The sequence below is a fragment of the Scyliorhinus torazame genome, chromosome 3, assembly GCF_047496885.1.
Source record: "Scyliorhinus torazame isolate Kashiwa2021f chromosome 3, sScyTor2.1, whole genome shotgun sequence".
In the NCBI taxonomy this organism is placed as follows: Eukaryota; Metazoa; Chordata; class Chondrichthyes; order Carcharhiniformes; family Scyliorhinidae; genus Scyliorhinus; species Scyliorhinus torazame.
This window is the reverse complement of record NC_092709.1, coordinates 121,334,640-121,360,420: the sequence shown is the minus strand read 5'-3', so window position 1 is coordinate 121,360,420 and position 25,781 is coordinate 121,334,640. Positions and strand designations below refer to the sequence as shown.

The following is a 25,781-nucleotide window of genomic DNA, read 5'->3' as shown; positions in this document are numbered from 1 at the left end:
CTTGACAATTATGAGTATTGATTGATTGTCTCCTGCCTCTGTCAATTTTCTAACCAGGTCAATAATATGTTTTCATTTCCATTAGTTTCAACTTTAATTAACAGCCACTTATTTTGGACTTTTAGACGGACTGCCAGAAGATGAGTTACAACCATAGACATCCCTCTGCCTTTAGTCACCTCTGCAGAAATTTCAATCCTTTACAAATTCATGCTGGCATGCTGATCAGCCGACGTTTTTAAAGATGTTCAGTCACCTACCATTAATTATAGACTAGTAATTTTCTACCAGATATTGAGCTAACTATTCTATAGTATTCAGATGTCCCCGTCACACTTCTTAAACATGTGCTATTTTCCAATTGAAAGCAAGAGAACTTTGGAAGATTATAATTGGGTATGAGGTGTTCTGACCGACCTCCTGTAAAACCATCTGGTTTTCTAGCCAGGCTGGCAGGCCAGTCGATTTCAGCGGGAACGGTGCGCAAGTGATTTCTGGGAGGTAAGTGTATCCTTTTAAAAAAAACACTTCTTTTCTGTTTTTTTTTTTTTTTGACCTGCGGACTTCTGGGAAGACCCCCCCCCCCCCCCCAAACAATAAATTCTGGTGGAGAGGAAACCCGAGACACTACACGTGTAGTGTCTCCCACCCGCCCTCCTCCTCTAGCCTAATAATAAAACCCATTGGTGTGAGGTAAGTGCCATATTATATTATTATATTATATTATTAGCATTGTGCAGGTCAAGGTTCAGAGGTGGAGGAGCAGTCTCTGTCAGGGAGAGAACCTGAGAACATCCAAGATACTCATAAGGGAAGGAGGTAAGTAAGTGATTTTTACTCATTTTTACTTTTATACCTTTTTCAAATTGTGTGTGTCGGGGGAAACTGAAGTGACATCACAGAAAAGCTGTGACCTGAGTGGCTGGTTGGGAATCTACACTAAATTAAAAAAATTAAGCATTGGTAACTAATTAAACATAATTACTTAATTATAATTTAGAGGGGTATCTAAGCCAGAGATCGGAGAGTACTATATTTAGCTTTCGCATTTCTATTAGAAATCTAGTGCTAGGAAACAGATAGTTAGCAGTAACTTAAATTCAAAAAATTAAAAAAAATTTTTTAAAAAAAATTAATTGACGCAATGTCAGTTAGAGGGGTGCAGTGCTCTGACTGTGAGATGTGGCAGGTCCGGGAGGCTTCCAGCGTCCCGGATGGCTTCATCTGAAAAAAGTGCACCCAACTGGAGCTCCTCACAGACCGCATGGTTCGGTTGGAGCAGCAATTGGATGCACTTAGGAGCATGCAGGTGGCGGAAAGCGTCATAGATCGCAGTTATGTAAATGTGGTCACACCCAAGGTGCAGGCAGAGAAATGGGTGACCACCAGAAAGGGCAGGCAGTCAGTGCAGGAATCCCCTGTGGTTGTCCCCCTCTCGAACAGGTATACCCCTTTGGATACTGTCGGGGGGGGATAGCCTATCAGGGGAAAACAGCAGCAGCCAAGCAGTGGCACCACGGCTGGCTCTGATGTTCAGTAGGGAGGGTCAAAGCGCAGAAGAGCAATAGTAATAGGGGACTCTATAGTCAGGGGCACAGATAGGCGCTTCTGTGGACGTGAAAGAGACTCCAGGATGGTATGTTGCCTCCCTGGTGCCAGGGTCCAGGATGTCTCCGAACGGGTAGAGGGCATCCTGAAGGGGGAGGGCAAATAGGCAGAGGTCGTTGTACATATTGGTACTAACGACATAGGCAGGAAGGGGCATGAGGTCCTCCAGCAGGAGTTCAGGGAGCTAGGCAGAAAGTTAAAAGACAGGACCTCTAGGGTTGTAATCTCGGGATTACTCCCTGTGCCACGTGCCAGTGAGGCTAGAAATAGGAACATAGAGCAGCTAAACACGTGGCTAAACAGCTGGTGTAGGAGGGAGGGTTTCCGTTATCTGGACCACTGGGAGCTCTTCCGGGGCAGGTGTGACCTATATAAGAAGGACGGGTTGCATCTAAACCGGAGAGGCATAAATATCCTGGCCGCGAGGTTTGCTAGTGTCACACGGGAGGGTTTAAACTAGTATGGCAGGGGGGTGGGCACGGGAGCAATAGGTCAGAAGGTGAGAGCATTGAGGGAGAACTAGGGAATAGGGACAGTGGGGCTCTGAGGCAGAGCAGACAGGGAGAAGTTGCTGAACACAGCGGGTCTGGTGGCCTGAAGTGCATATGTTTTAATGCAAGAAGTATTACGGGTAAGGCAGATGAACTTAGAGCGTGGATTAGTACTTGGAACTATGATGTTGTTGCCATTACAGAGACCTGGTTGAGGGAAGGGCAGGATTGGCAGCTAAACGTTCCAGGATTTAGATGTTTCAGGCGGGATAGAGGGGGATGTAAAAGGGGAGGCGGAGTTGCGCTACTGGTTCGGGAGAATATCACAGCTGTACTGCGGGAGGACACCTCAGAGGGCAGTGAGGCTATATGGGTAGAGATCAGAAATAAGAAGGGTGCAGTCACAATGTTGGGGGTTTACTACAGGCCTCCCAACAGCCAGCGGGAGATAGAGGAGCAGATAGGTAGACAGATTTTGGAAAAGAGTACAAACAACAGGGTTGTGGTGATGGGATACTTCAACTTCCCCAATATTGACTGGGACTCACTTAGTGCCAGGGGCTTAGACGGGGCGGAGTTTGTAAGGAGCATCCAGGAGGGCTTCTTAAAACAATATGTAGACAGTCCAACTAGGGAAGGGGCGGTTCTGGACCTGGTATTGGGGAATGAGCCCGGCCAGGTGGTAGATGTTTCAGCAGGGGAGCATTTCGGTAACAGTGACCACAATTCAGTAAATTTTAAAGTACTGGTGGACAAGGATAAGAGTGGTCCTAGGATGAATGTGCTAAATTGGGGGAAGGCTAATTATAACAATATTAGGCGGGAACTGAAGAACATAGATAGGGGGCGGATGTTTGAGGGCAAATCAACATCTGACATGTGAGAGGCTTTCAAGTGTCAGTTGAAAGGAATTCAGGACCGGCATGTTCCTGTGAGGAAGCAGGATAAATACGGCAGTTTTCGGGAACCTTGGATAACGAGAGATATCCTCGTCAAAAAGGAAAAGGAGGCATTTGTCAGGGCTAAAAGGCTGGGAACAGACGAAGCCTGCGTGGAATATAAGGAAAGTAGGAAGGAACTTAAGCAAGGAGTCAGGAGAGCTAGAAGGGGTCACGAAAAGTCATTGGCAAATAGGGTTAAGGAAAATCCCAAGGCTTTTTACACGTACATAAAAAGCAAGAGGGTAGCCAGGGAAAGGGTTGGCCCACTGAAGGATAGGCAAGGGAATCTATGGGTGGAGCCAGAGGAAATGGGCGAGGTACTAAATGAATACTTTGCATCAGTATTCACCAAAGAGAAGAAATTGGTAGATGTTGAGTCTGGAGAAGGGTGTGTAGATAGCCTGGGTCACATTGAGATCCAAAAAGACGAGGTGTTGGGTGTCTTAAAAAATATTAAGGTAGATAAGTCCCCAGGGCCTGATGGGATCTACCCCAGAATACTGAAGGAGGCTGGAGAGGAAATTGCTGAGGCCTTGACAGAAATCTTTGGATCCTCACTGTCTTCAGGTGATGTCCCGGAGGACTGGAGAATAGCCAATGTTGTTCCTCTGTTTAAGAAGGGTAGCAAGGATAATCCAGGGAACTACAGGCCGGTGAGCCTTACTTCAGTGGTAGGGAAATTACTGGAGAGAATTCTTCGAGACAGGATCTACTCCCATTTGGAAGCAAATGGACGTATTAGAGAGAGGCAGCATGGTTTTGTGAAGGGGAGGTCGTGTCTCACTAACTTGATAGAGTTTTTCGAGGAGGTCACTAAGATGATTGATGCAGGTAGGGCAGTGGATGTTGTCTATATGGACTTCAGTAAGGCCTTTGACAAGGTCCCTCATGGTAGACTAGTACAAAAGGTGAAGTCACACGGGATCAGGGGTGAGCTGGCAAGGTGGATACAGAACTGGCTAGGTCATAGAAGGCAGAGAGTAGCAATGGAAGGATGCTTTTCTAATTGGAGGGCTGTGACCAGTGGTGTTCCACAGGGATCAGTGCTGGGACCTTTGCTCTTTGTAGTATATATAAATGATTTGGAGGAAAATGTAACTGGTCTGATTAGTAAGTTTGCAGACGACACAAAGGTTGGTGGAATTGCGGATAGCGATGAGGACTGTCAGAGGATACAGCAGGATTTAGATTGTTTGGAGACTTGGGCGGAGAGATGGCAGATGGAATTTAATCCGGACAAATGTGAGGTAATGCATTTTGGAAGGTCTAATGCAGGTAGGGAATATACAGTGAATGGTAGAACCCTCAAGAGTATTGAAAGTCAAAGAGATCTAGGAGTACAGGTCCACAGGTCATTGAAAGGGGCAACACAGGTGGAGAAGGTAGTCAAGAAGGCATACGGCATGCTTGCCTTCATTGGCCGGGGCATTGAGCATAAGAATTGGCAAGTCATGTTGCAGCTGTATAGAACCTTAGTTAGGCCACACTTGGTGTATAGTGTTCAATTCTGGTCGCCACACTACCAGAAGGATGTGGAGGCTTTAGAGAGGGTGCAGAAGAGATTTACCAGAATGTTGCCGGGTATGGAGGGCATTAGCTATGAGGAGCGGTTGAATAAACTCGGTTTGTTCTCACTGGAACGAAGGAGGTTGAGGGGAGACCTGATAGAGGTCCACAAAATTATGAGGGGCATAGACAGAGTGGATAGTCAGAGGCTTTTCCCCGGGGTAGAGGAGTCAATTACTAGGGGGCATAGGTTTAAGGTGAAAGGGGCAAGGTTTAGAGTAGATGTACGAGGCAAGTTTTTTACGCAGAGGGTAGTGGGTGCCTGGAACTCGCTACCGGAGGAGGTGGTGGAAGCAGGGACGATAGTGACATTTAAGGGGCATCTTGACAAATACATGAATAGGATGGGAATAGAGGGATACGGACCCAGGAAGTGTAGAAGATTGTAGTTTAGTCGGGCAGCATGGTCGGCACGGGCTTGGAGGGCCGAAGGGCCTGTTCCTGTGCTGTACATTTCTTTGTTCTTTGTTGTTCTTGGTCCACAGGATTTGTCACTCTCAGTACCATTATTGTCTTCATTTATTTTATTTATGCTAATTTGGTCGAGTCCCTGATTCAATTATTATCCTGCTTATTATCGTTATTCAATATTTTAGTTTCCTTGAGATGGCGAGTGTGCTGACCACTTCCTCTGCTGCACTTATTTGACACGTCTACCATTCTCTTATTTTCATTGAGAATATCACTTCTCCACTTTTAAGGGGCCCACGTTGTCCCTTTTCATTGTTCTTTCATGAAATGTGAGCATTGTTAGCAAGGCCAGAATTTGTTGCCCATTCCTCATTGCCATTGAGGTGGTGGTGAGACACTGTCTTGAACTGCTGCAGTCTGTGTGGTGTACGACCACCCAGTGATGTTAGGAAGGGAATTGCATTGATTTTGATATCCTTTGCCAAGCTTTCTTTCATATTCCTTGTTGTAGCTCCTACTATCGACTTTCTGACTCTTTGCATCATCAGATTTGGTGATATTCTTTGAACTGTTTGCATGCTTTTCCTGTTAGTTTTATGTTGTCCCTTACCTTTGCAGTCATCTGTGACTGTCATTTTTGGCAATTGACCTCTTTCCCCATTGGGAATATAAAAAGGCTCTGAATTACATTAAATTATGTTTCAAAAACTCCCACCAATCTTTGTCACTCATTTCAAGGGCGGCACAGTGGCTAGCACTGTTGCCCCACAGCGCCAGAGACGTACAATTCCGGTCACCATCTCTGGAATTTGCATATTCTCCCAGTATCTGCGTGGGTTTCCTCCGAGTGTTCTGGTTTCCCCCACAGTCCAAGAATGTGCGAGTTAGGTGGATTGACCATGATAAATTGCCCCATGGTATCCAGGGATGTGCAGATTAGGGGAGGGGGATAGGACAGGGTGGATGGGTGAGTGATGTGTTCTTTCGAAGAGTCGATGCGGACTCAATGGGCGAAATAGCCTCCCTTCTGCACAGGAGGGATTCTATGATTCTATGACTCACACCATTAACCGATTTGCCCAGTTTTCTGTGGATAGTCTCTATCTGTGGAAGTCAGCCTTCCCAAAATCTTGGAAGCCTGGTAGCATTTTTTTTTTGCATGTTGTCCTTTCACACTGCATTGAACTCGTTCATATTATGCTCAGTATTAGATAAATGTTCATGCATTATTAGGGTTATATAAATCTGATGACATAGGTCCCCTTTCTTGGCACATGACATATTGCTGCAGAAACCTATCCAGATACAGAAATTCACTACCTTTTAAAAAAAAACATCTTTATTGGCATTTTCCAACATTAACAGTTTAACATATAAAGCACATGATATTTACCAAGTAGCAGTTCAAGTGTGTCTGCTATTTGAAATTCATTACCTTTCTGACATGTACTAAACTGCTCACCCCAATCCGCAAGTTAAAATCACCACTAAAACCACTCTGCCTTTATACCATGATTGTTTAATAGCTGCCACTGAAGTACTAAATCATTTTCTATTTCTTAATTCTAAAGTCCCATCTGCCTGCCTACCTTTGTTCACCATCTCTTATCCAAGATGATTTCATCCTTATCAGTAAGGCTATTCAACCCCCCCTGGAATTTGCGCTATTTTTCCTGTAAATTTTATAACCTCGAATATTCAGTGCCCCGTCCATAACATCTTGCAGCCATGACTCAGTAATGGTGATCATGGAATTCCGTTCAAGTTGAATTTGCACCTGCATTCACTAAAAGAATACTCATTTGGACCACATATCCCAACCTGTGCTTTTGCCCTAAATATTTTACTCAAATTTAATTTTATGCTCCTCTTTTGATTATTTAACATCTTTTAATTTTCCCTTTAACGGTAGTGCCCAAAGCACAATTTCTGACTGCTACTCTATTCACTTCTTTTTGAATTGCTTGTGACCTAGTTTTTATTTTAACCTTTCTACCAGAGGTGTTTTCTAGGACTCTGGTCCCAGGCTGGTTCAGGTGGAACCCATCCCAATGATATATCTCCTTCCTGTCCCAATACTGAAGTCAATGTTCCATGGAACTCATGTCAATGAACTCTGAAGGCCCGAGCGACTGAGCAGCCTATTGCAGGACCACAAAGCTCAATATGAGGCAGAGGCTAGAAAAGGTGCCCTAAACAGTATCTGGCCAGCAAGCTGCGATGGGCAGTGATCCCATCAACACAAAAGTAACACTCTTAAAAAAACATAAAGATGACATTTGTCAACATTGACACATGGAACGTGCACACCCTCATGAACCACAGCTGACAGACCAGAGAGAAGAACTGCTCTTATAAGTTGAGAGTTAGCTATGTAAATGTCCAGATTGCCACCCTCAGTGATACTTGCCTATCAGAGGAAGATCAGCTCAAGGAAAGCGATGCAAGTAACACATTGTTTTAGAGTGGCAATGGAAACTAAGAACTGTGCAAAGCTGACATAGGTTGCACTGTCACAAACAATCTCATCTGAAAGTTGACTTGCCTTCCCAGTCTGATGGTGCTTAAACTCCCCCTGCATGGCAACAGGCAAGCAATTTGAGATGTACACCCCTACCAAACGATAGGAACCTAGGAAATGTATGAGTAGTAGGCCATTTAGCTCAAGCCTGCTCTGTCATTCAACCAGATCACTGATCTCCTACCTGAATGCCATTTTCCCCATATCACCTTGATATCTTTAATACCATGAAATCTATCAATCTTGGACTTGAATAAACTCAATGACTGAGCCTCCACAGGGCTCTGGGGTAGAGAATTCTAAGATTCACCAACCTCATCTCAGTCCTAAATGGCCTCTCTTATTCAAAGACTGTGTCACCCAGGGTCCTTGTTCTTTGTGACCCTTTTGCCTGTTTTCCAGGATGGTTTTGTGTTTAAACTCAGCTGGCCGAACTGGGTAACAGTTAGTTGGTGAAGCTATGTTGAAAAAACACACTGGAAAGAAACCCAAGGCTGGTAGTCTGGCGAGGGAATCTGAGGGAAGGAAGATGGAGGAGGCTGCCACGCCCATCACAGAAGACACGCTAGCTGTAGTGATGGCGCAGAAAGAGGAGTTCAGGAAGCAGATGGTCAGTCTGATCGGCAAGGAAAGAGTTAGACCATAAGATACAGGAGCAGAATTAGGCCATTCGGCCCATCATGTCTGCTCCGCTATTCGATCATGGCTGGTATGTTCCTCATCCCCATTCTCCTGCCGTCTCCCCATAATCCCGATTGCCTTATTAATAAAGAAATTCTCTTATTAATCAAGAATACCATTTTTGTGTTCGAGGTGCTGTGACCTACAAGGCTACAGACCAAGGGCTGGAAGGTGGAATTAGACAGAATAGTTCTTTCTTCGAACATAAGAACTGCAATTTAACCTCTCGCGCTTGCTCCACTGTTCAATACGATCACGGCTGATTATATCATGGCCTCATCTTCACCGTGCCGCCCATTCTCCGTAACCCTTCAACCCATTACGAATTAAAAACCTTTCTAAATCCTCTTTAAATTTGGGAGAAGTAGTTTCTCCTCATCTTTGTTTAAAATTTGTTGTCCCTTATCCTGAGACTATGACCTCTCATTCGAGAGTGCCCCACAAGAGGAAGCATCCACTCCATGTTTACTTTATCCATGCCATTTATCATCTTGTATAACTCAATTTGATCTCCCCTCATTCTTCTAAACTCCAGAGAGTATAAGCCTAAACTGCTCAATCACTCTTCAGAAGACAAACCCCTCAAATCTGGATCAATCTAGTGAACTTCCTCTGAACTGCCTCCAATGCCACTACATCTTTCATCAAATAAGGGGGCCGAAGCTGTGCACAATACTCCAGGTGCAGTCTCAATAATGTTTTGTACAGTTGCAACAACACTTTCTTACCTTTATATTCTATTCCTTTAGCTACAAATGCCAACATTCTATTCACTTTCATTATTACCCACTGTACCTGCATGCTAGTTTTCTGTAACTCATGCACAAGGGCATCCAGATCCCTCTGCATTAGAGCACCCCAAAGTCTCTCCCCATTTAGATAATAAGTTTTCTTTCCATTTTTACGACCAAAATGTATGACTTCCCACTTAACCGCATTAAACACCATCTGCTGCATTTTGGCCCACTCACCCAACATATCTATATCCATTTGAAAAATTCTTATTTCCTCATTGCAACTTACTCTCCTACCTATTTTAATGTCATCTGCAAATTTGGCAAGAGAACCTTCTATCTCTGTATCCAAATCATTATCCAAATAGACTATTGAGGTCCAAGGACCGAATCCTGTGGTGCACCACTAGTTACATCTTGCCATCCAGAAAAAAGACCCATTTATCCTAATCGTCTTCTGTCCGTCAGCCAGTCTTATAATAATAATATTTTAATTGTCACAAGTGGGCTTACATTAACACTGCAATGAAGTTACTGTGAAAAACCCCTAGTCACCATATTCCGGCACCTTTTCGGGTACAGGGAGAGAGAATTCAGAATTCTCAGCTGCTACGGGAATTGAAACCGCGCTGCTGGCCTTGTCCTGCATCATAAACCAGCTGTCTAGTCCACTGAGCTAATCAGCCCCCAGTCTTCTATCCAAGTTAGTAAATTACCCTTAACCCCATGTTGAAGGAGTCTTCCAAAGCTGTGAAGGAGTGTGGCCATCTAAAATGGCCACTTGCAAAGAATAATGGGAATTGTGGTCAGGCTGGGACAGAGACAAGACACAGCTTGTGTGGGTTGGCAAAAGCAACCCAGACCTATGCAGAAACATGCACCTGCTAGAGGTCAATCACAGATCTCCCCAGGACAATGGGACTCAGATTGAAACATAACAGCAGTAGCAGACTCGGGGTGCCGTATTTGGGAGTGCATACATGCCTTGGACAATAACAACTGGGACCCACCCAGCTATCAAGGTACCTGCCTTAAATTGGCCAGAATCGATCAGGGTGATCAAAATCCTATCGATCCATTGGATCCTGAGTTGGGATCGCCCAAAAGAGCGCGAAAGATCGGAGGATAAGAGGAACTGCGCGACCAATGCTCTATCCAGGTGTATAGGTCCACAAGTCACTGAAAGGGGCAACACAGGTGGAGAAGGTAGTCAAGAAGGCATACGGCATGCTTGCCTTCATTGGCCAGGGCATTGAGTATAAGAATTGGCAAGTCATGTTGCAGTTGTATAGAACCTTAGTTATGCCACACTTGGAGTATAGTGTTCAATTCTGGTTGCCACACTACCAGAATGATGTGGAGGCTTTAGAGGGTACAGAAGAGATTTACCAGGATGTTGCTTGGTATGGAGGGCATTAGCTATGAGGAGCGGTTGAATAAACTCAGTTTGTTCTCACTGGAACGACGGCGGTTGATGGGCGACCTGATAGAAGTCTACAAAATTATGAGGGGCATAGACAGAGTGGATAGTCGGAGGCTTTTTCCCAGGGTAGAGGGGTCAATTACTGGGTTTAAGATGCGAGGGTCAAGGTTTAGAGGAGATGGACAAGACAAGTCTTTTTACACAGAGGGTAGTGGGTGCCTGGAACTCACTGCAGGAGGTGGTGGTGGAAGCAAGGATGATAGTGACATTTAAGGGGCATCTTGACAAATACATGAATAGGATGGGAATAGAGGGATACGGACCCAGGAAGTGTAGAAAGTTTTAGTTTAGACAGGCACAGGCTTGGAGTGCCGAAGGGCCCGTTCCTGTGCTGTACTTTTCTTTGTTCTTTGTTCTTGGTCTCTTTTGGGACTGGCCTCTGCCACATCAACTGCAGTATATCGACCAACCAAGTTCAAGGACCCGCGATCAGAAGGATGAACCTCAGCCCAGAAGTACAACACGTGGGGAACCAGATAAAGGCCTTATCTAACCTGCACAGAACCGGTCACTTGAAAGTTAAGTAAAGGTCATTTAAGTTGTTAGATATAGTCTAATGTGTAGTAGCGTGTAAGTTATTAAATATAGAACCAATCCTATGTTTAATAATAAACTATAATTGAACTAATATACTGGTTGTGTGGTCATTTGTCCAATACATGGAACATATTCGCATCTTGTGGCTATTAATAAAGTCAACATTAATTGGCGACTCTGGTCGGACCTCGACTAGAAGTGACTTTGTTACTCCGAGATATCCCACAACTTTGATTAAATTGAAAAAAGGAAAAACACACCACAAGCGCGAGTTCCGTATTGGCCAAATAACCAAATTTCGAAAGTGTGCACTAACTGCATGCAATACTAACAGGGAAGGATAGGGTAAACTCTGCAGACTTGCACGCAAATCCAGAGGGATTGTGAACCGGAACATAGCCATAAGCCGTATCTGTTGTTCGATCGACTCCCTATTCCCTTGTTCCAAATTAAATAATGAGGAAATGGCAGCGCAATTGATAGACAGAAATATGAATCCGCAGCAGCAAACCAAGGTAGTTGAAATGCCAGAGAAGTGTCCCATATGGGAGGATGTACTAAGGAAATACTTAAAAGGGGAAAAGATGGCCCCTATGGGCAAATTTTGTGCGAACACCGAGTCAGGTCTAGGGAAGATAGGACAAACTTGGTGGGAAGATTTATGTAAAATTTCTAAGAAGAATGGAACAAAGTTTAAAAAGCCAATGGCCGTAGTGTCCTGCTTGGCTCAGTTCAGAGGCTCCACGATCAATTAATAAAGGAGGAGGAGGAGAGTAAGAAAAACGATGAGGAACTCAGGGAGAAATCGGCCACCAAGGACAGGGAAATCGTGGATATTAACGTGCCCACCAGTCCAGTATAATCCATCTCAACAGCTTCCATACCCAGTACGACAAGGCCTACCAGGACACACAACGTGCTATCTTGGTAAGAGAGGAGGCCGAACAGAAGGTCACTCACCTGGAGAATAAAGGCAGCTTTATAAGCACTCCACCAGTCCACTAAGGAGCAAAGGCAAAGCACCGCTGACCACACCAAGTGCTAGCGAGAAATAGAGAGATTACATGCATTACTTTCATTTCAAGACGGATTTATGTGTACCTTCGGGACAGTAGGGACAGAGGAAGAAGAGATGGCTGATTGGGAGGAGTTACAGGAAAGCGCGCAGATGTATGTAATAAGAACTGAAAGTCGAAAGCAATCACCACCAATCCCAGTAATAAATGCACCAGCAGGCCCGGTTGCACAGGGCCCACCAATCTGGTCACTACGGAAAGAAGGGGAGGGAATACTCCAGGTCCTCCCATTACCGACACCACCCCACTCACAGTAACCCAGTTAAGGGACGCGTGTAACAAAATTACAAATTTGAGCTCACTGCGGACCCGCATTGCTTCTTTGAAGAGGTATGCCAATAGAAAATGATGTATCGGTTGGATGAAAGGGAAGAGGTGAAATTAATAGTGATGAGCCTTGGCCAATCTGTACGATTAGCTCGACCTGAGCCCCAAAATGTGGGAGGGGGTACCTTCGACGAAATGAAGGACACCATATTAACAGCTATCGGTTAGAATAAAGAGGATCCTGTTAAAATAAATGTAACAGAGGAAAGGGGAACATCCGACTGCCTTTGCAGGTCGCCTCTGGATACATTTTAAGGCAGTATTTGGAGACTTAAACCGTGCTAACTTAGATGATGAAGACACTGCTAAATGGGCCAGCACTTTAGTTTCTCATGCCACAGAAGCAGGTAGATAGGCTTGCGCAAACTTTGACCCAGCAGAGCAGAAACGTAATGAAGCATGGGTACTCAGACGTCAGGAACAAATACAACAAGAAGGCTTGGAAGGTGCCATGCACCCAGTTAAGACTCGTCAGGGACCCGCATGGACAAATGAGGGCAGAGCAGAGGTCCAATATCCAAGGGAACAATATCCCAGGGAACAATACCCCAGAGAGTAATACACCAGAGCACCAGGTCCACCTTACACGCCCCGAGAGTCATGTTACAACTGTGGGCAATCGGGACACTTCGCCCGCGAATGTAGGCAAAATCCGCCACCTTATAACCGATACCAAAGACCACAGGGACACATAAACCCCCCGCCAAGACAAACCATGCCAGCTAGAAGGTTGCGCTCGCCCCATGCATACCGTAAACGCCCACGTAGATGATCTTGCATATAACTCCCTCAATTGACGGTGTGCGGCCTCTCCAACGTGGGTCGGTGATACATGATGGGATAATGTCGCGAGGCCGGTAGTCACAGGCAAAGTCCGGGGACATTCGTTTGATTTTCTCTGGGACACAGGACGCTCCAGGACCACGCTAAATTCATCCACCCTGTTCCTCAAAACCCCATGGCCAATCACGGACACCATCACACTAAGCGGATTTACTGGGCACATGCAGGAAGGAAACACTACAGCCCCTACACCTGTCCATGTTGGAACTATAGCTACTAATCACCCTGTCGTTCTAGTCGAGCTACCCCCCACCACAGAGCAGATTTTAAGAACAAAAAACAAAGAACAAAGACAATTACAGCACAGGAACAGGCCCTTCGGTCTTCCCAGTCTGCGCCGATCCAGATCCTTTATCTAAACCTGTCACCTATTTTCCAAAGATCTACTTCCCTCTATTCCCCGCCCGTTCATATATCTGTTTAGATGCATCTTAAATGATGCTATTGTGCCTGCCTCTACCACCTCCACTGGCAAAGCATTCCAGGCACCCACCACCCTCTGCATAAAAGACTTTCCACGCACAACTCCCTTAAACTTTCCCCCTATCACCTTGAAATCGTGACCCCTTGTAATTGACACCCCCACTCTTGGAAAAAGCTTGTTGCTATCCAGCCTGTCCATACCTCTCATAATTGCGTAGACCTCAATCAGGTCCCCCCTCAACCTCAGTCTTTCCAACGAAAACAATCCTAATCGACTCAACCTTTCTTCATAGCTAGCACCCTCCATACCAGGCAACATCCTGGTGAACCTCCTCTGCGCCCTCTCTAAAGCATCCACATCCTTCTGGTAGTGGCAACCAGAACTGCATGCAGTATTCCAAATGTGGCCTAACTAAAGTCCTATACAACTGTAACATGACCTTCCGACTCTTGTACTCAATACCCCGTCCGAAGGCAAGCATGCTGTATGCCTTCTTGACCACTCTATCGACCTGCGTTGCCACCTTCAGGGTACAATGGACCTGAACTCCCAGATCTCTCTATACATCAATTTTCCCCAGGACTCTTCCATTGACCGTATAGTCCGCTCTTGAATTGGATCTTCCAAAATGCATCACCTCGCATTTGCCTGGATTGAACTCCATCGGCCATTTCTCTGCCCAACTCTTCAAACTATTTATATTTTGCTGTATTCTCTGACAGTCCTCCTCGCTATCTGCAACTCCACCAATCTTAGTATCATCTTCAAACTTGCCAATAATCAGACCACCTATACCTTCGTCCAGATCATTTATGTATATCACACACAACAGTGGTCCGAGCACGGATCCCTGTGGAACACCACTAGTCACCTTTCTCCATTTTGAGACACTCCCTTCCACCACTAGTCTCTGTCTCCTGTTGCCCAGCCAGTTCTTTATCCATCTAGCTAGTACACCCTGCACCCCATACGACTTCACTTTTTCCATCAACCTGCCATGGGAAACTTTATCAAACGCCTTACTGAAGTCCATGTATATGACATCTACAGCCCTTCCCTCATCAAATAACTTTGTCACTTCCTCAAAGAATTCTATTAGGTTTGTAAGACATGACCTTCCCTGCACAAAACCATGCTGCCCATCACTGATAAGTCTATTTTCTTCCACATGTGAATAGATCCTATCCCTCAGTATCTTCTCCAACAGTTTGCCTACCACTGACGTGAAGCTCACAGGTCTATAATTCCCTGGATTATCCCTGCTACCCTTCTTAAACAAAGGGACAACATCAGCAATTTTCCAGTCCTCCGGGACCTCACCCGTGCTCAAGGATACTGCAAAGATATCTGTTAAGGCCCCAGCTATTTGGTCCCTCGCTTCCCTCAGTAACCTGGGATAGATCCCAGGGGACTTGTCCACCTTTATGCCTTTTAGAATACCCAAAACTTCCCCCTTCCTTATGCCGACTTGTCCTAGAGTATTTAAACATCCATCCTTAACCTCAACATCCATCATGTCCCTCTCCTTGGTGAATACCGATGCAAAGTACTCATTAAGAATCTCACCCATTTCCTCTGACTCCACGCATAAATTCCCTATTTTGTCTTTGAGTGGGCCAATCCTTTCTCTAGTTACCCTCTTGCTCCATATATACGAATAAAATGCTTTGGGATTTTCCTTAACCCTGTTAGCCAAAGATATTTCATGACCCCTTTTAGCCCTCTTTATTGCACGTTTGAGATTTGTCCTACTTTACCGATAATCCTCCAAAGCTTCATCAGATTTAAGTCGCCTAGATCTTATGTATGCTTCCTTTTTCATTTTAGCTAGTCTGACAATTCCACCCGTCATCCATGGTTCCCTAATCTTGACATTTCTATCCCTCATTTTCACAGGGACATGTCTGTCCTGCACTCTAATCAACCTTTCCTCAAAAGACTCGCACATTTCAAATGTGGATTTACCCTTAAACAGCTGCTCCCAATCCACATTCCCCAGCTCCTGCCGAATTTTGTTATTATTGGCCTTTCCCCAATTTAACACTCTTTCTTTAGGACCACTCTCGTCTTTATCCATGAGTATTCTAAAACTTACGGAATTGTGATCGCTATTCCCAAAGTAATCACCGACTGAAACTTCAACCATCTGGCCGGGATCATTCCCCAATACCAGGTCCAGTATGGCCCCTTTCCAAGTTGGACTATTTACATACTGCTCTAAAAAACTCTCCTCGATGCTCCTTACAGATTCTGCTCCATTTACGCCTCCAACACTACATGAGTCCCATTCAATGCTGGGGAAGTTAAAATCTCCCATCACGACCACCCTATTGCTCCTACATTTTTCTATAATCTGTCTACATATTTGTACCTCTACTTCACGCTCGCTTTTGGTGGGCCTGTAGTAAAGTCCCAATAATGTTACTGCACCCTTCCTATTTCTTAGCTCTACCCAATATGGGTAGAGTGCTCGAATCCTCCATTGTGCCCTCCTTAATCATAGCTGTGATATCATCTCTGACCAGTAATGCAACTCCTCCACCCCTTTTACCACCCTCTCTCACCCTCCTGAAGCATCTATACCCTGGGATATTTAGTTGCCAGTCTTGCCCTTCCCTCAACCAAGTCTCCGTAATACCAATAACATCATATTCCCAGGTACTAATCCAAGCCCTAAATTCAGCTGCCTTAACTGCTACACTTCTCGCATTGAAACAAATGCACCTCAGACCACCTGTCCCTTTGCGTTCATCATCACTTCCCTGTCTACTCTTCCCCTTAGTCACATTGAGTTTATTATCTAGTACCTGACTGGCTTTAGTTGTTGCCTCTTTACTGACCTCTAACTTCCTAATCTGGTTCCTATCCCCCTGCCACATTAGTTTAAAACCTCCCCAACAGTGTTAGCAAAAGCTGACATTGGTTCCAGTCCTGCCCAGGTGTAGACCATCCGATTTGTAATGGTCCCACTGCCCCCAGAACTGGTTCCAATGTCCCAAAAATCTGAATCCCTCCCTCCAGCATCATCTCTCAAGCCACGTATTCATTCTGACTATTCTTGAATTTCTACTCTGACTGTCTCGTGGCACTGGTAGCAATCCTGAGATTACTACCTTTGAGGTCCTACTTTTTAAACTTATCTCCTAACTCCCTAAATTCTGATTGTAGGACCTCATCCCCTTTTTTACCTATATCGTTGGTGCCTATATGCACCACGACAACTGGCTGTTCACCCTCCCCCTTCAGTATGTCCTGCAGCCGATCTGAGACATCCCTGACCTGTGCACCCGTGAGGCAACATACCATTCGGGAGTCTCGTTTTCGACCACAGAAATGCCGGTCTACTCCCCTTACGATTGAATCCCCCATGACTATAGCCATGCCAGTCTTTTTCCCGCCCTTCTGTGCAGCAGAGCCAGCTACGGTGCCATGAGCCTGGCTACTACTGCCTTCCCCTGGTGAGTCATCTCCCCCAACAGTATCCAAAACGGTATACCTGTTTTGGAGGGAGACGACCGCAGGGGATACCTGCACTGACTTCCTGCTCTTTCTCTGCCATTTGGTCACCCATTCCCTGTCTCCCTCCCCAACCCTAATCTGCGGTGTGACCAACTCACTGAACATGCTATCCAGGAAGGGATTTCATGAATTCTAAAAACCTCTCATTCGACCTAGTAAATAGGTGTGTATGGCAGATGTCGACCATCACAAAGGTTCCTGTAACACTATCAGTAGGCGATTATGTAATTAGGATCTGCTCAGTGGGAGAATACTGTTTTAATCCCTTAACGATTAGCACTGACGCAACCATCAGGGAGGTGATCACCAAACACAAAAAGGTCTTTGCTATGCATAAACACGATTCTGGGCAGATACCAGGTGAAGTCATGATCACAGGTCTAGACCCCAAACCGCAGAAACAATACGGCTTTCCCCAGCAGGCTGAGAACGAAATATCAAAGGTGATCGACAGCCTATTAGCAAGGTGTAATTCGACACGTAGCGTCCACCAACAATGCTCCGATTTGGCCAATTAAGAAAACGATGGCTCATGGCGGCTCACAATTGATTATCGTGAATTGAATAAAGTAACCCCCTTAACAACCCCCACCATTGCCACAAGTCCCGCAACCATGCTTAAACAGTGAGTGCTAGATATTAGCAATGGTTTCTGGTCCATTCCTTTAGACTGAGCTTGCCAATATAAATTTGCTTTTACGTTCCAAGGTCAGCAGTACACATGGATGTGTCTCCCACAAGGTTTCCGCAACGTCCATTTTCCACAGTTAACTGCTGGTCTCTCCAAATTCTCCCGCCCTGAATGCCTAGTACAATATGTGGATGACCTCCTTTTGCAAACCGACACCAAGGAAGAGCATGTGGCTCTGCTAGCCGAACTGCTAGCCCTGCTCAATTCCGTCGGGTGTAAGGTCAACCCCAAGAAAGCTCAAGTAATGATAGATAAAGTTTTTTATTTCGGGATAATCATCACCCACAGAAAAAGGGAGATTGAGCAGAAGCGTATTGACACCATTGTAAAATTGCCCCTACCCCGAAATGTAAGTGAACTCCGTTCATTCTTAGGTTTGATAGGATACTGCAGGAATCATATTAATGGTTTTGCCACTAAAGCTGCACCGCTCTCAGAACTTCTGAAAAAGAACGCCTCCTGGAATTGGGTTTCACAGCACACAGATGCAGTAAACGATTTAAAGCGCACCTGAACGACCGCCCCTGCTTTACAAGTTCCTGACCCTGACTTGCCACATGCCATAGAGGTAGCAGACACGGAACAAACCCTTTCAGCAGTGCTCCTACAAGAACGACATGACAGATTAGCAACCTTAGCATATGCTTCCAGAGTTTTAGACCCCGTAGAACATTCTGACTGTGAACGGCACCTGCTTGCATTCTTTTGGGCAGTTCAATACTTTGCATACATTAGGGGACTCAACCCAGTCACAAGGCTCACTGAGCACACCCCAACTCAACTTATGTTAGTTAGCAGACTTAAGGACGGTTCAGTTAGCCAGGTTAGAGCAGATCGCTGGACACTACTACTGCAAGGCAGGGACATCTCTGTAAAGCGCACCAAGATCCCCACATTTTTAGCAGACAACTTACAATACACAGGGACTCCACGAGTGCCAGATCGTTACAGCAAAACAGCACGCAGGACCCTTTATTCCCAGGTCACTACAGCCACAAGCAGTCAGCAAGAACCAGATCCCCAACAATCAAGGGACACATTTAAAATCTATGTAGATGGCTCCTCCACTACTGAGGATGGTGTTAGGATAACTGGATGCGGCATATGTATGGAGGATTCACAGGGACGCTCACTGGAAGAAGTAGCTTTAAAATTGCCAGGACATCTAGGAGCCCAAGCAGCAGAACCTGCAGCCATAGCTTATGTAATCGCCCACTGCAGACATACACTTGGACAGCATGTATGTCTGCAATAGTTTGACCGAGTTCCTCCCCTTATTGGAAACTCATGGTTTTGTGTCTGCCGATGGAAAACCCCTACCCTCAGCCCCTTCACTGAAACATATCCTTAAGGAAACGACTGGCCGCACATATAGCATAATTAAAGTTAAAAGCCATCACCGCACCTCCCCACCCGGCAACTGCAAGGCAGACGCCTCAGCTAAAGCTGGAGCCCGCAATGGTCACTTCTGGCAGCCACCCGAAGATGAACAAATGCATGCAATCCAGGTGTGCCAAACAAACATCGCAGATCTGGCCCAAGCGGCAGATGAGTCCCTCAAAAAAGTTTTAAACGGCACCTATCCAGCACCTTACGATAAATGGAAGAACACACACACGATAGAGGATGGCATAGTTTTAAAGGAAGGAATTTATGTGGTCCCCACCCAGGACAGAAGCCAGCTAATATACCAGTTCCATGACGGACACGGATATCAGGGAATCGACACTACCATTGCCCGTTTAAAAACTTTGTGCTGGTGGCCTGAATTGAAAAGCGACGTCACCCATTATGTCGAGAACTGTCTCATTTGTGCTCAAAACAATCCCGATCATTATGCAAAGACAACTAAGACACACCCATCCTGCAGAGGGCCCCTGGACAAATCTTCAAATCGATTACATTGGTCCCCTCCCGCCCTGCAGAAATGGTTTCAAATATGTTCTGGTCGTTATTGATATGTTTACTAAATGGGTAGAAGCCTATCCCACCTGCTCCAACACAGTAAAAGGTACAGCTAAAATTCTGACCCATCAAATATTCACGTGCTGGGGTCTCGCACGCAGCATTGAGTCAGATCAAGGGACCCACTTTATCAGCAGGGTAATGCAAAATGTAATGGCCATCTTTAGGATCAAACAGAATTTCCACATAGCCTACCACCCCAGTCCAATGGCATTGTCGAGCGCATGAACCACACTTCAAAATCAATTATCAGGAACACAGTGCAGCAAAACACTATGTCGTGGGACACATTAATTCCCTTCGCCCATATGTTCATTAGGAACACGATTTCCAGATCTACAGGCTTTACCCCTCACACACTTATGAAGGGAATTGAATATTTGTTAGGACTTGATTTGTCCAACCCTGCAAGTGTAGCCATCTGAGATGGCCACCTCCAGAATACAAAATGGATGCTCGCAATGAATGTAGGGAACTATGGACAATGTTAGGAAAGCAAGCAGGCACAGAGCCTGTATGCGTATTGGGAAGGCAGCTCCCAGACATATTGATGGTCCATCTCCGGGAACAAAGGAAAAACACTCAAGCAACCGATACAGCTCCAGACATCCCGGTGCCAGTTCCCCAAACCCAAAACGCAAACAAAGCAAGGCCAACGGCCATCAAAGAAATGAAATGAAAATGAAAATCGCTTATTGTCACAAGTAGGCTTCAAATGAAGTTACGGTGAAAAGCCCCTAGTCGCCACATTCTGGCACCTGTTCGGGGAGGCTGGTACGGGCATTGAACCGTGCTGCTGGCCTGCCTTGGTCTGCTTTCAAAGCCAGCGATTTAACCCTGTGCTAAACAGCCCCGGCAACACGCCCAGCCATCAGGGTACCGACCCTTTTATTGGTAAAGATCAATACCAGTGATCAAGATGTGGCCCAATTAATTGGGGCCAAGTTTAAGGCCCGCTCAAAGTGAGTGAAGCCCCTCCGGGTATAAGAAGAAACCCCCGAGAGAGAATCGCTCTCTTGAACTTGGCTCTCAAAGCGGAGAGATCCGTCCACCAGCTGTACCAGAAGTAAGTCCAAGGTCAACGCTCGCTACCAGACGGACGACCTTAGCTGTTCTCCTGTATACCTTCGAACCCAACAGCCTCAGATCCGAACAACGGCCATTGTTCATCTGAATGAGTGGGCACCCGAAGCTAAGTTTAGGCATTAGCAGTACAGATAGTTTAGTTTGCAGTACTTTGTGCATGTGTAGATGTTACTGTGTGTGTAAATAAATAGTATTGACTTTGAACTAACTAACTGGTGTATTGGCTCTTTATCAGTATTTGGGTTTGAACCTTGTGGCAGTATCGAAAGATACCTGGCGACTTTAAAGCAAACATAATTAGGATTAAGGAAGGCGACCATAATGACCGCCATATTTAGAACCAGAGAAACAGAGCAACATTACTGGCGACATCTGATGGGACTCGACCTAGAAGTGGCCTAGTCACTCCGAGAGAACCCAAAATTTGAATTAGAATCCAATTGGAAACAGGAAAAACCACAAGCCTAAGACCAATACTGATCAAACCACCAGGATTCTGATGTGTGTTATTTGCATGCGTACTAACAGGGATATAAGGTAAACCTGAGAAATTGTTGCGTAAAACTGTCGGGGGTTTTGTAGGCCGTAAATTAGCGTAAGCCGTACCCGTGTTTACATCACCACTTTATCACCCCCTGTTCCAAATTCGGTAGAGATCCCAGAGATAACGATAGAAATGGCAATGAAACACCTTATGAATCCCCAAGAATTCGAGGTTGCAACGACCAGTAGAGTAGGACAGTGTCCCGTATGGGAAGAGGAGATTAAAAAATATCTGGAGTGAATTCTGCGCCAATGATGAAACATTGTCCCGGGAGTATAGGGCATACTTGGTGGGAGAACCTGACAGAGATCCATAGGAAGAGCTTAGGGAAAGCTCGCAAGCCGATGGCAATCGTGTCCTGCTTGGCACAATTGCAAGGCACAGAGGAGGTCGTAAGGACGCTCCGTAGAGAGATTGAGGAGAGAGACAAGAATAGTGACGGAGACGTGAGTGAATATGAGAAAGAGAACAGGGAACTGAGAGAGCAGTTAGCGGCGAGGGACAAGGAGATGGCTGATGCCAAGCGGGCACACCAATTTTATCTTGCCCATTTAATCAGCTTTCAGTCGCAATACGACAAAGCCTACCAAGACACGCAACGTGCGGTGTTGATAAGGGAGGAAACGGAACAAGTTGAGCAGTTACAGAAACAGTGTAACGATCTAAAAGCAGCCCTACGAGCACTCCACACTTCCACGACAGAACAAAGGCAGATCTCGGTAGACCACGCAAAGTGCCGGAAGCAAATTGCAGAACTGCAATCTCTGCTTTCTGTCCAAAATGGGTTACAGGACACGTTTGGATCCCAATTAGACCAAGAAAATGGCCCCAATTGGCAGGAGTTAAACGAGACGGCCCACAGATACGTACATGGCACATGTACACAGGACAAACCACAAAAGAGAAAAGCTACCCAACCCCCGACTGCACAGGCAGAGCACAACCCTATGAACCCTAACACCACACAGTGCAGGGCCACAACAGAAGGAGACCCAGATTTCCTATACACCGCCCCATTAACCGTCAATCAGTTACGGGACTGATGTGCGACAAGATAACACCGTTCCTACCCACATTGGACCCCCACCATTACTTTGCAAGAGTAAAACAACAGCCGACCATGTACGGCCTGGATTAAAAGGAGCAAGTGAATCTCACAGTTTTAAGCCTCGACCCTTCAGCCATGGCAGCCCTTCCCAACCCACAAAATGTAGGAGGAGGCACCCTCCAAGAAATGCACACAGCGATCCTAGATGCGATCGGTTATAACAAAGGAGACCCCGTAGAAGACCTAAACAAGTGTAGGCAAAAGAAGACAGAGCACCCCACAGTGTTTGCTGGATGCTTGCAGATACATTTCACCGCAGTGTTTGGAGAGTTAGCCCGCGCCCATTTGACCCCAGATAATATGGCCAAATGGACCCGCATCCTAGTCTCTCATGCGACAGAATCAGGACAGAGAGCTTGCGCAAATTACGACCCCTCTGACAAGGCCCACGAGAAATGGGTTTTGAAAAGATTGTCCCGCTCTTGGGAACAGTCCATCCAAGGTAAAACCTTATGGCAAAGCAGAGGAAGAGCGGGCAGATGCGAACATGCATCCAGTTAGGACGCACCAGAACCCCGCATGGGTAAATGAGGGAAGAAACAGCCCACAGCAAACCAAATCCCAAGAGTGTAATAACTGCGGCCAATTAGGAAACTACGCACGAGAGTGCAATGCACCCCAGAAACAGCAGAGAAACCAGCATACAGGCACCCTAAGTAAGAATAGGGCAAAGCCAACTCACAGTGTTAGCGCCCGCTCTGATAACGCAGATATGAACGGCACCGACTGACGGTGTTCGGGCACCCCAACTTGGGTCTGCGACACCCTTTGGGACAAGTCCGATAGATCGGTAATGGCAGGCACAATCCAGGGACACCCCGTAGAATTTCTTTGGGACACAGGAGGGTCCCGCACCACGCTCAATTCCTCCACGATGTTTCAGGAAGACACATGGCCCACTACAGACACCATTACACTCAGCGGTTTTACAGGGCATTTGCAGCAGGGACACATGACAGCCCCTGTAGCATTCCAGATAGGGAACATTAAGACTAAACACCCCGTAGTTCTGGTCGATCTACCCCAGACAGCTGCACACATTTTAGGTATTGATTTTATGAGCTCCCACAATCTATCATTCGATCCAGTAAATAAGTGTGTGTGGAGAATGGCAAAGGCAGCACGAGCCCCCGCCACGCTCACAGTTGGAGACTATGAAAATGGGTTCAGCGCAGTAGGAGACTTCTGGTTTGACCCTCGAGCCATTAGTCAGAATAAAGAAGTTAGGGAGGTTCTGCAGCGACACAAAGCAACATTTGCACAGCACAAGCACGACTGTGGCAAGATCGCTGGCTTGGTGAACATTACAGATCCCGACCCCATGACGAATGTGATATAAAATAGTTACTTTAGAGATATTAGTTAATGTAATGTAGAAATAAGCCACTTTGATTCTGGTTAGTTCAGAGACAAAGGATTTTAGACCGCATGGAAAAAGCAGGAAGAGGTGTGTCCATGAGAGTGATGCTGGATTGATAGGGGCCGGAGAAAGGGATTGGAAGTGAGCCAATCAGAATAGATCAAACAGGTCAGGAGGGACATAGGATGACCTATGGGCGTCGAGTATGTGAAACTTGATGCCATTTGAATGTATCAGTACGGAGCTCTTTGTCTGGGACACTCACTTAGTCCCGGAGCTGCAGAGAGCAACATGTTATCTGTATCACTGTGGACTAAGTTTAGCTTGCAAGCTGAATAAAATAACTAATGTTATACCTGCAAATCCATCTTGACTTTTATTGAGGCCAGACTGACGGGTAAAGAAATTTGGGATTCAACATTTGGTGCCGAAAACCGGGATTTCTCAGGGCGAAATCAGAATTAGACTGATTAAGAACAGGAGGATGGGGAACAAAGGGCCCTCAATGTAGAACTGGAAAATTACCGCGCATTGATTGTTCCCCTCTTCTTATCGTCTGATTAGTCTGGTCACTCGCAGTTGGCACAGAAAGACCGCCTCGACTAAATCACAGGTCAGTCTGGGGATTAGCATTTTAATTGATGGGATTTCATATTGTTAATTCGGCTGGGGTAGGCTATGTTGTTGATGGGGACATTTAAAATTGTAAATGGTTCAACTTCATTTGTGAGTTAATTCGGCTGGGTTAGGCTATGTTGTTGATGGGGACATTTAAAATTGTAAATGGTTCAACTTCATTTGTGAGTTAATTCGGTTGGGTTAGGTTATGGGAGGTCGATGAGACATTTGAAATTGAAAATGGTTCACCTCCATGTGTGAGTGTGTTAAAAATATAGTTGATTAAGCTAAAATTGTACCCTTGGACTGTAGTGGCGAAAAACGCAGTTCCGAGGACTAGTTGAGATTATGGGGAATTCCTTGGATAGCACAAATGATCCAGGCGTGCCACTGCAAATATTATGTGATAAGTATCCAGACAAAGCGAAGGATTTTAGAAAATTGACAGCACAGTTAAGAACTAAAATGGGAGATGAATGGCCACTAGGGGGCACCAAAGACCTAGAAATGGTTAAGAAAATCCAGGGACAAATTTGGAAAAAAAGTCAAAGTATGAAAGCAAAAGAATTAATTGGATTCTGCAGGCAATATTGTCAAGAGGAAAGAGATAAGATTATGTTGTCTAGCTGGCAGGACAATGTCCTTAAAATGGGAATTCCAATTAGTGAACAGGGTAACCTAAAAACATTACAGATCTTGAAAAAGGAATGTGCATTTAAAAAAAAGCGCAAGTAGAGACAGGAAAGACACGGGTCAAACAAGAGATGAGCTACGTAGTTCAATGGCTGGCCTTGAATTGACAGAAAAAGAAAAATTCAATAATTTGGAAAAGTCATTGAATTGACAGAAAAAGAAAAATTCAATAATTTGGAAAAGTCATTAAAAGTTCCGTCTGCACCTGTAGCATTGTCTGCACTCATTCCAGAACCACCAGAGTATAATAGTATATACCCAGTCATTGCGTCCCAGATTCCAAATATGCCAGTAACTCAAGCCCTTTTGGGTGATAGTGTGGGTCCTGATTTACCAACTTCACGACCAGAAGAACAAGAGGAGCTCTGTCCCACAAGCCCAGTTAGCTCTAGGACAAGATCTCGGACAGCGAGAGAGGGGCTTGACCCTCACCAGAAACAATTAAGCATATCACCTAAGTCTCTCCAAACTAAGGAGAAACCACAAGGTTCGGGAACAAAGGAAGCTGAAACAAATTATTTTGAAGAGAAAGAACTCCCCCTAGTGACAGGGAG

At 45.5% G+C, this 25,781-nt stretch overlaps 1 protein-coding gene across 6 annotated transcripts in view; it reads right to left on the bottom strand.

The window, feature by feature from the left end:
- The window catches only part of ugt8 (UDP glycosyltransferase 8), a 347,377-nt gene that overhangs the window by 3,066 nt on the left and 318,530 nt on the right, over positions 1-25,781 (bottom strand). The window contains exon 6 of one of the 6 annotated variants that reach the window (XM_072496170.1): positions 11,934-12,014. The exons of the other annotated variants lie outside the window; for them this stretch is intronic. Within the exon in view, the coding sequence (XP_072352271.1) occupies positions 11,975-12,014 (40 nt within the window). The 3' untranslated portion in view covers positions 11,934-11,974. The remainder of the gene's footprint in view (positions 1-11,933; positions 12,015-25,781) is intronic. 6 annotated transcript variants of the gene reach the window in all.